The sequence below is a fragment of the Miscanthus floridulus genome, chromosome 11 (genome assembly GCF_019320115.1).
Source record: "Miscanthus floridulus cultivar M001 chromosome 11, ASM1932011v1, whole genome shotgun sequence".
NCBI classification, from domain to species: Eukaryota; Viridiplantae; Streptophyta; class Magnoliopsida; order Poales; family Poaceae; genus Miscanthus; species Miscanthus floridulus.
This window is the reverse complement of record NC_089590.1, coordinates 37188882-37199810: the sequence shown is the minus strand read 5'-3', so window position 1 is coordinate 37199810 and position 10929 is coordinate 37188882. Positions and strand designations below refer to the sequence as shown.

Genomic DNA, 10929 nt, shown 5'->3' with positions numbered 1-10929 from the left:
AATATGTCACAAAATTTGACTCTCATATTATATAGATTAAGCTCCCCCTAAATATATGCATACATATGATAGAAAGCAAAGTATATGCATAATTGGCACATTATTGCACAAGGGAATTTAATATATATAATGCATGGAGAAAGCATATAAATGTCAAAATAAAATCACCATGATGATATTGGTTTAGAAATACCACATGTGGAAACCAAATTGATTTCTACCACTTGCAATAGGTGGTAGATATTTGAAGTATGAAGCTTAGCTCCGGGGACTCCATTTTCCTTGCAATGAGACTACTACACACATGATAAGGTTGAAAAGATGTTAGTCTTAAGGCATCCAACTTGTAGAGTAATCCTCCCCCTAAATTTGTGCACACAAGTGTAGAATACTTTGTAGAAATCATGCACATTAATTTTAGAATAAAAAATACCACTTGAAAGATGACATCTCATGAATGTGAGAATCATTTTCAGAATAGATATTCAGGAGAGATCATCTACGATTTGGACTTTGGCACATATTAGATGAACAATAGTAAGACAAGCTATGTGCCGTGCTCCTAAACAATTTTGAACCATGTAGGTTTACTCCAAGGGTTAAAAAAAGAAGACCGAGCAAGCCTACCATAAGATATACCTAGTGTATGCATGACAAAAGATATAAGCATGCAAATGCAAACCTAGGCATGAAGAGTAACTAGATGCTTAAGATATAAATTTATAAGAAATACCAATTGAAAGATGTACCAATTAAAAAGTAATAACATCTAGTTACCTAACATGGAAAGAGGAATTTTGGTCTATAGTATTCACTAACCCACTTGGCAATGATTTTGTCCATCATGATGCACCCCATGAAATGCACCCACACTTTGCCAAGTCTCCAAATTCTCCGAATTTCATCGGACTTCTCACTTTCCTTTCGGGATCCAAACCTTCTTGGTGCTCTTCATGTTGGAAATAATTTCCTTTGGCACCCAAAAGCGTTTGACCCCATTGTTGGCTTGCTTGTTCACCTTGATGGCCACCACCTTGTCATTTTTTCTTCTTCTTCAAGAGATAAGGTGTGGAGGCCTTCTTGTCCACCTTGTTGGTGTAGGTGTTGGAGAGCTTGCTTGTTTGCTTTTTCTCCTTCTTCTTTGCTCCTCCCCCATTCTTCACCTTGCACTCATAGGACTTGTGACCTTCCTTGTGGCACACGTAACAAACCACGGTTTGTCCTTCATCAAGCTTCTTCACTCCCTTGACGGTGTTATCTTGATAAAGTTGGGTTTGCTTCGTTTCACTTGAGTCAAGTCCTTGGTGAGGCGAGCTACTTCTTGCTTGAGTTGCTCATTCTCCTTTGCAACCTCTTGTGTGCATGTATCTACAACAACTTTCTCAACACAAACTTGGTTGCACAAAGGTGAGTCTAAACATAAATCATTACAAGAAGTAGAGGCATCCTTTTTGGACATGTTAAAGATAGAACTTTTCTTTTTAGATACCTTGGTGGGGGTTGTGCTAACGGCTTCAAGATTAGCAACTTTATTAGTTAGCTCATCACAATATTTGCACATGGTTTCCATTTTAGCAAGCAAACTATTATATGATTCTTGTGAGCTAGCTAACTTTTCTTTTAATTTTTCATTTTTTTACAAGTTGCTCATCATTGATTGTGCATGCATTTGTTGTTGCACTAGCCTCAAGTTTTTCAATTTTAGTAGATAGTTCAACATTGAGATTAGCAAAGTTCTCATATTGTTCAAGCAAGATTTTGTATGCTTTTCGTGAACTATCTAGCTTTTCTTTTAAACTTTTGAGCTTCTTTTATTGACTAGTGCAAGCTTTAGCATAATTAAGATTTTCTTGCACAAGTTCATGATAAGAAGGCATATCATCATCACTATCACTCTCACTAGAGGAAGAGCTTTCGTTACCTCATGTCATAAGGCACACACGAGAAGAGCTTGATGATGAGTGCTTGTGGCCTCGCCTCTTGTGATGGGGTTCTTCTTCACTTGAAGAATCATCCTATGACCTTATTGATGTGAGAGCTTGATTCTTGCACGCCTTCTTCTTTGTCTTGGGTGTGGGCTTGTTTGTACCAACTTCCATAAAGTGCCCCAACTCGCCGCATCCATAGCATCCTCTCTTTCTTTGCTCATTTCTTTGATTTGTGAAAATGAAATCTTGGATTTGGATGGGCACACCCTTGACATTTAGCCTTTGGATCATCTTCTCCACCTTGTTGATAAGTTTGATTGATTCTTCATCAAGGTCGGAGGTGTAGGAAGAACATTGATCATCATCACTTGGATCTTCATCATCATCATCATCATCATCTTCTTCTTCTTCTTCATCTTCACTTGAGGAGCTTGAGCTTGAGCTTGTCTCAACTTGCTTGCCCTTCATCTTCTTTTTCTCGCTACATGCAAGAGCTTTGCCTTTGCTCGATGAAGTGGCTTCTTCTTGACCCATCTTACTTGACATTTCAAATGCCACTAGCTTGCCAATTACAATGCCTGGGGTCATGGTGCTCAAGTTCTCTATGTTGTGAAGGATGGTGATGATGCTTGCATATTTCTTTTGTGGTAACATGGAGATGATCTTCCTTACGATGTCCGCATCATCTAGCTTTATTAATCCTATTGAATGGAGCTCATTGATAATTAGATTCAAACGAGAATACATGTCATGAACAAGCTCATCATCATTCATTGTAAAGGAATCATAATTTTGTTTAGCTAGACAATGTTTTTGCTCATAGACATTACTTGTGCCGTCATGGAGCTCTTAGAGTTTTAACCAAATTTTATGTGCCGTATTTAAAGTGAACACTTGGTTAAACACATCCATGTTAAATGATTCAAACAAGCAATTTTTTGCTCTAGCATTGAAATGTATTTCTTTTTCATCACTCTTTGTGGGTTTTTCGGGATTCTTAATGGGTTTCATCCCGTCACGAGTGACTCTCCATACACCCAAATCAACCGCCTCAAGATGGCAAGCCATTCTAGCTTTATAGTATGGGAAGTTAGTGCCGTCAAAGTGCGGAGGCCTAGCGGTATCCATCCAACCACTCAAAATGGCATCGGCTCAACGACGGTTAAGCCAAAGGTCCAAATTGAGCCAACCGACTCTGATACCAATTGAAGGGGACCGTGACACATAAGAGGGGGGGGGGGTGAATTAGGCAACTTAAAATTCTAACTCCAAAACTATGGCCTCTTTTTCTAACTCTAGCAAAACCTATGCAAAAGATGAACTATCTAAATGTGCAGCTACGGTTTTGCTAGTGAGTTGCTATCTCTACCGCAAAACAAGTAATGTAAACAATATAAATGCAGAAGCTAAAGAGTAAGGTAGAGATATGCAAACTCCCGTCAACGACTCCGGTATTTTTACCGAGGTATCGAGAAGCACGCAAGCTTCCCCCTAGTTCTCGTTGAAGCCCCTCGCAAGAAATCCTTCGCAAGGGCCAAGCTCTCGGTCAAGTAACTCCGTGGATAGCCTCGGGCCTTCCCCACGCGCAAGTGGGTCTCCGACGTGCCTTCCGGCAAGCCTCTCCCGGATGCTCCCCGCCGTCTTCACTATCAAGCTTCCGGCCGAAACGCCGCGGGCCTTGTTCCCTCCGGTACACGGTGGCGGCCACACCACAAACATGGTTGGTGTAATCTCGCAAGACTTCAAGCCCCTCCAATATACAACAATAGTGCTCGCAAGCACCAAGTGGTAAGAGGTATGTAAACCTCATTAAACACTAGGCCTAAACCTAGAGCAAGCGCATGAGCGGTGGTCTAATCAACCTAAGCACTTCGCAAAGCACCTACGCTAATCATCTAATGAATCACTAAGCTCTATGCAAGTGGAGATCACTAAAATGGTGTATCAACACCCTTGATATGTTTCCTCAGCTCCACACTTTCCAAATGGCCGGTTGGGGGGTCTGTTTATAAGCCCCATGGAGAAAGTAGCCATTGGGGACGAAATCCCACTTTTCTGCTACTGACCGGACGCTGAATCGTCCTGACCGGACACGTCCAGTCGTCCCGACCGTTGAGCCGGCAATGTGCTGATCGGACGCTGGCCAGCGTCCGGTCACAGATTTGCTGCTCTGGAACCTTACTGTACTTGATCGGACGCTGCTGTCCTGCGTCCGGTCGGTTGCCGCTAGCGTCCGATCTAGCGTCCGGTCGCCTGTTCTGCCGAGCCACTTACCCAGCGTCCGATCGCTTGTCCAGCGTCCGGTATAGCGTTCGGTCACCACAATAAGCTCATTTCTTCACGATCTTGCATATGGCTTGGTTCCAATCTTCATGCTTTGGACTTTACTTGATATCTTGGGTCTTCTCTTGTACTCCTAAGGTCTTGCTTAAGATGTTGATCATCGGATCATCACGTCACCTTCGTCCAAGTCACGTCTTACACCCTATTGGACTACAAAACAAACACTTGCAAATTCATTAGTCCAATATGGTTGTGTTGGTCATCAAACACCAAAATCTAAAGTGAATGGGCCTAGGGTCCATTTTTCTTACATGTACAACCTCTGCAGAGTGTAAAACTGGTATATCAGTCATGCTCATGGTTACGAGTGGCCTTGAAACATTTACGGAATAGATGATCATTAATGGTTAATGATGATGAACACTGATGATACTGATGATAAAGATGCTCACTAATGATTACTGTTTATGCTATTCATTATTCATGTTTACCTGATCATGTGTTTATATGGGCTTGTGGATAAACTTGTTGCTACTCAATTGCTAAAAGATGACTCATTAAAAGCTAATCGTAGTTAAATCAGTGTAAGCCTTTTGAGCCTCATGAACCCCATGTTATATTTGTTGAGTACGACATATACTTACGTTTGCTTTATTTTTTAATTATTTGGATAAAAATCCCGGATGGGTACAGATTGTTAGAGTTTAGAGGAATTAAGCTTGTAATCAACCAGTCAGTTGTCACTGTGGAATTAGAGTCTTCACCTGAAGATCGGTATTGTCTTTCCATTGTTTGCTATCTAAGGTTATATTCTTTATACTAAGTACGTTATATACTGTGCATTGTCTTTCGATATTACCCTTATTTGTAACTATACGTGATATTTGACTTTCTAGACTCATATATGGTATGTATCTGATTTTGTTCTTAAAACCAGATGCTACAACAAAACATTTGATATATGTACAAATAAAACACTTTATGTTTCCAAACCAAATAATGTAGTAGTTATTGACGTTTGTATTTTTGATGTTCGATGAAATTTTCTTTGTGTTTGATTGAATTCGCCTGTTCAGGTGCATTTTTTAATCTAAATCTAAAAAAAAGACATTTGATTAACCGATGGGCACTATTTTCTTAACTGAACCGGGTTTTCAACTTAATCCATACAAACTCGTGGTTACAATGATGATTGGAAACAATCACGGCCACGAAAAACGTGGGAAATATACACACAGCCTTTTTGCATCTAGCCGCCCATGCTGCTACAGAAAGCCTAAGCATCCAAAACGCTCTCATATACTTATTCCATTGCCTACAAAATTAAAACAAGACTGCTCGTCCTGATCTGTGCACTGTGCGCTTTCCATCCAGCGTCATCTCTCTGTGTCCACCTTCTCTGGCTGATTCGCTTGGCTTGTGTCAGAGTCGCTCACAGCAAGAGCCGGAGGAGTAGGAGCAGCAGGACCATCGGTTCCTCCTGATGTAGGAGCGTCCTCACTTGGAGTAGTGGACGCTGCTTCTGAAACATCACAACGTGCAGCAAATTTAGCTTGTGAATGTGTCTTTTATTCTCCAGATTGGAAATTAATCCGGGGAAACACAAACTAGGAGCCTTTGCAAATTCAGGTATTGTAAATACTAAATAGTTCAAGAAATTGCAACTTGCAAGACTAGAAATGCCAGACCTTGCTGTTGCGACGTGGCAGGCTGTGGCAGATTCCAAGCAGCAGCAGCAGCTGATGCAGCAATTTGTTCTTCAGTTACTTTCATGAGTTCCTCGCTAGTGTAAGGTGCAGGCTCAGGCTTGACATCTGAATGCAGGATGGATAGTAATAAGGCACTAACATAGTGATAGCAATATAGAAATCAATGACTTCAGAGACCGGTGCAAGCCCATCTTCTGAGCTCTGAGCTAAAGGCTAGAAAGGATTTTTTTTTCAGTTTGAAGCACATGCTTTTTAAAACAAATTAGAGAGAACACAATCACAGACCATGGGTGTTAAGCTCACATGGAAGAATTTATACTTCATTAATATCAGGGAAAATGCCAAATAATCATCTGGTTGACTGTATATCATCTTCCAGATGTTAATGGCTTCTGATAATTGTTCATACATAACAAATACTTCTGTCTGTTTGTTAGTATATAACACATTGTAATGAGAAAGGAAGAACCATAACTGAGCCAGATAATGTGCATGCAAACAGAGGTTTGCCAACAATAACTGCTAGGAATGAAAACAGAGCATGTGCATCTATGGGTATCTGTGGTGTTTGACTGAAAGACATGATTATCAAATGTGGACTTCAGGAAAAGTTCCTTTTTACTGAAGTGGGCATGATAACATTGGAAAGAAATTCAGAAGTAGTCAAATCAACTAACTTGGGTCGGCAGCAGGTTGTTGGTTGTTATTCATGGTTGTGGGACTATAATTCGTCGATTGGGAAACCTCATCAATTCCGATTTCTCGTTCAAGAGTGCTCCTGAACTCCCTTGATACATCCTAAGAGCAGCGAATCATATTACATTACGTAACAAGATCCTCAAACATATTGCAACAACAAATCAAGGACCAACCTGTATCTCTCTAATGGTTGGTTGGAAAGCACGCAAAGTCTTCCCCAAATTCCTGGCTACCTAGAAACAAGATAGCAAATGAGGCCAAGACCCTTATGTTAGCAGTGCATCTAAAACGTATATGTCTTTTTAAAAGCTAGCTCAAGATCATAGGTTTGTAGAGAACATATGCTGATATGGAAATGATTGTCAAGCACAGAAGCAGAGAGGGAAAAACGTTTAAAAGTAAATTTGGAAAAAGTTAGAGAACAGAATGATTTTTTACTTTGGTTGTTGGCAGATAAAGGAGTCTAAAATTTAACTTGAGGTGAACCTTTACGCGCACATGTGCTACAATATATTTTTCCTAAACTATTTAAAATGGCCAGTTTTCGATGACAATGATGCTGAGAATTCAAAGAAGGATTACACAGCAAAACTCTAAAATATAGAAATGGGATGGTGTTTGAAGTCATGATAACAGTTCCATAGTTCCAACAAAGTTCACAATTAAAGCCTATCAGGGAGGAACTTAATAGCTTACTGCCTTAGACTGTCAGCTAAGTATCACATTAAAATCAGACATAAGGTTAAACATGTAATTTCCTGCACCCAACAAAAGAACAGAGTGATAGGGGAAATTCTTTTGGTTAACCTGAAGCTTATTCTGTAAAACTAAAAGTTGATTAACAATGACACAGTTCCAGAGGCAGATGAAAGTGTAAACAGCTCCCAGTTATCAATGGCATCCTCTCATTAATAATAACTCGACGATTTACACCATGGGATGGTCATTTGTCCATGAAATATAACGTCATTTCTGGTGCAACTGGTCCACAGAGCAAAGGAGGAATAGAGGTACGCATAATTACGTCAGCTGATGGATAATGCCAGGAAAATAGAGCAACCAAGCATCTCAATGGACCCTAGTGTCCTGAACTGAGAGTTGGACTAAGGAAAAATTATGCACTGGGATGAATCTGAATGGACAAAGGGGTCAACAGTGAGCTAAAGAAGAAGGGATGGTCCTAACATAATACTAATCAAGTTGAATTTTTTTAACGATTTTGGGTGCATATTTTATTCTTAATAAAATGCCACCTAGCTCCTCCTAAGTTGGTCTATTTTTTAAAAAAACTTGATATTTTTTTTTGGGTTGAAATTCTATACCTAGGTCAATCTTGTTGGTCAGTGGTCAATATTTCTCAATTGATAGCACCTCTCAAGCACATTAACGAGTAAATAGCCCCAATAAGGCAACAACAGAAAGCTAACCAGGCTTGTAGACGCAGATAATTTACCTCTGCCAGACCCTTGGGGCCGAACACCAACAAGGCGACTACTCCAATGACCAGTGCTTCGGGAGCTCCAACTCCAAACAGGGAAGCACATATAACGTTTCTGCGGCGTGTTCTGCTCCCTACAGTTAGACGCCACAGAAAGACAAAATCAGCGTGCCACTCCCTCAAGAGCACGAAAGTGAGAAAGATTTGAATTTGATTCCGCACATCAAAGAACCCCCAAGAACAGGGCACTCAGAGCAATCTATTCCACGGGTAGTAGGGTTCGCCCATACCAACGAAAGAAGAGACCATCCGGGTCTGTACGGAGCCCCACTCCACGCCTCTCCAGCAGAGCCGAGGCCGGTGGCGGCCGCGGAGGGGGAGCTGGAGGTGGCGCACATCGGAGATGGAGACGAATGGGGGAGCCGGGAGGAGGAGGCTAGCCATCGGCGTCATTCGATTGGGGTTCACAGGTTGGAGAGTTGGAGATAGGATTTGCTAGAGCAAGCGCAGGGTGCTCTTAGCCCAGCTGATTGGTACAATCTGAACCGTCTGATTCGGATCCGACCGCCTAGATGGCGTACAGCCACTGCCTGACTTTACTGAAGTCTGCAGCTGGTCCTGTTTTCAGCAACCGGCTGACACTTGGCTGGCCATTTTTATAGCGCGCAAAACGTCACGTGTTGGCTTGTTGCTCCTCCAATGCTTAGTTGTCATTTCTTAAACATTTTTCTTTGTTTGTTCATGAATATTTGTCTCTTTGGTTTCCTCAGAGAAGACATTTTTATTTTGTCCTTCTAACAGTTCAAATCACCCTCCCTCTCCATTCAGTGGACTGCTGGCGAATTATTCCATGCATCTTGCCTGTGTGTCCACGTAAACAAGAAATGCAAGAATCTCCTGTGAGAGAGATTATCACTGTGACACACAGAGATAGCTCTTCTACGTGTCTACCAGAAAACTTTTGAGAGCTATTTTTACCGGGTGTTCAATACAAGCATTAGACTAACTATCAAAATAGTAGCAAGTAATCAGAGGCATCTGAAAATGTTATCAATTGTTTAGGACACACAGCCCACATACAACTTATGTCTGTACGACTAAATAGACATGTACAGTGTGATGTCTGTTTGATTGTTTGCTATTTGTTCGATGCTTGCATGTAGCCAATATCAAGTGTGAATATTAATATTCATGTAAACCTGTTGGGTAAAATAATTATGTAAACATCAAAGTTTGAACATAAGTCAAAGTTGTATTCATTTCATCATCGTACTGTACATGTCAGAGAAGGTATTTATAGAGGTCCTAGTCTTCGTAATCCATGTACAAATGACCATTTTACCCCTTTCTAAAATCAATACAACCCTTTCGAGCATGTTCGCTGATTGGTTTCTGGGCTGATAAGTCCGACTGGTGCTGGTTTGTTGTGAGAGGAAAACACTGTTGGCTGGGTCTGAAACCAACAAGCGAACAAGCTGTTCAACTAGAAGGGCGAAGTGGTTCTTTTCCACTACTCTAGTCTTCTTCCTTCAATTTGCTTGTCAATCTTTTCAGGAGACTTCAACTTTTGTCTAGGCTGTTTCTTGCTTTGCTCTTCTTTGTCTTTGCCTGTAAGCGAAGCTGATTTCTTGTCGGCAAAGCCAAACTTTTGTCTTCCCTTAATCTAGCTTTGATCTTTCTCTTTCTTCTAGCGAAGTCGAATTCTTCTAGGCGAAGTCGAATCTTTATCTTTGCTCTGCTTTTTCACCCTGCAGGCAACCTTTGATACAAAAATTACAAATTCAACTCCAAAGTTTAGGGGCTGAGTTTTATGGCGAAGTCAAATCCCCAACAAAACCATTGTAGTGTTTATTGGTACAAAACAGATGAAGCTAAAAAAATAGATGATTATGGTTACAATATTTTCTTAGAACCATCAATAAATCAAACAAAACATAATACGATTACACCATTTTAGTCTAGTTTTCTTTGATTCCATAGCGGTGTCATATATGCTTGACTAAATTCTTCTTAAGATGCCTATATGTTGCCTGAGCTTTGATAGCGGAATTCCTCTGAATCACCTCTGCAAACACATGGATTAAGGTAATCTCGCTTGTACACACTTCCGGTAGAAGCACAATCTAGCGGCAAACTTCCTCCGCTGGTGTCAGGCAGTGGTATATTCACAAGGGTACTAAGAGAAGGTGCACCAATCAAATGAAAAAAAAATATTTGGCTTGTTACAAAAGTAACTCATGAATCCACTAGTTGGATATGGGTTTATCCCTACAAAAGGCATTTAGTTTTCAGAAAAAAAGTATTTAGGATGAGAGCCAAGTGCCATTCATCTTAGTATTTAATATTCAGTGATTAGATTTCTAATTTATAATACCAAGTACAAATTAAACAACCACAAAGTAGTAGGTACATATATGAATTTTCACCCCATTCACAATGGAACAATGATAGAAAAAATAGGTACATATATGAATTTTTACAATACTTGCAGTAAAAAAGAACATTCAGAAAAAATGCGTCATGTTTGGAATGTGACTTTTCTACATTGCACACACATGAAACAAACTGAGCACACCTGAATATTCAGTCATGCTAATTCATATAAATAAGCCAGGGAGAACTGCAAGTTGTACATATAGAGGTCTAATATGTAATAAAGGAATCCACAATGTTGTACATACAGAGGTCTAATATGTAATAAAGGAATCCACAATTTTAACCATACAAATGCTTCATGTTTGGAATATGGTTGCACTAATTTCTTTGTTACTATTATGTCGGAGTCGCCTCTACAAATCGATTTAATACTAGATTGTATTTTTACATTATTATTATTATAACGTTGCTGATCGATTGCATTTTTACATGGTTA

General features: G+C 40.2%; 1 protein-coding gene across 1 annotated transcript; it reads right to left on the bottom strand.

Annotated features, from left to right (window-relative positions):
* Nucleotides 1–5321: 5321 nt before the first annotated feature.
* LOC136492989 (sec-independent protein translocase protein TATB, chloroplastic-like) lies at nucleotides 5322–8631 on the bottom strand. Its single transcript, XM_066489013.1, has 6 exons — nucleotides 8348–8631; nucleotides 8073–8191; nucleotides 6793–6852; nucleotides 6598–6718; nucleotides 5900–6025; nucleotides 5322–5733 (listed from the first exon to the last, which is right to left on the bottom strand). Exons 1-6 carry the CDS (start codon nucleotides 8508–8510, stop codon nucleotides 5588–5590), a joined length of 735 nt encoding a protein of 244 aa, XP_066345110.1. The 5' UTR covers nucleotides 8511–8631; the 3' UTR covers nucleotides 5322–5587.
* Between the last annotated feature and the right edge of the window lie 2298 nt (nucleotides 8632–10929).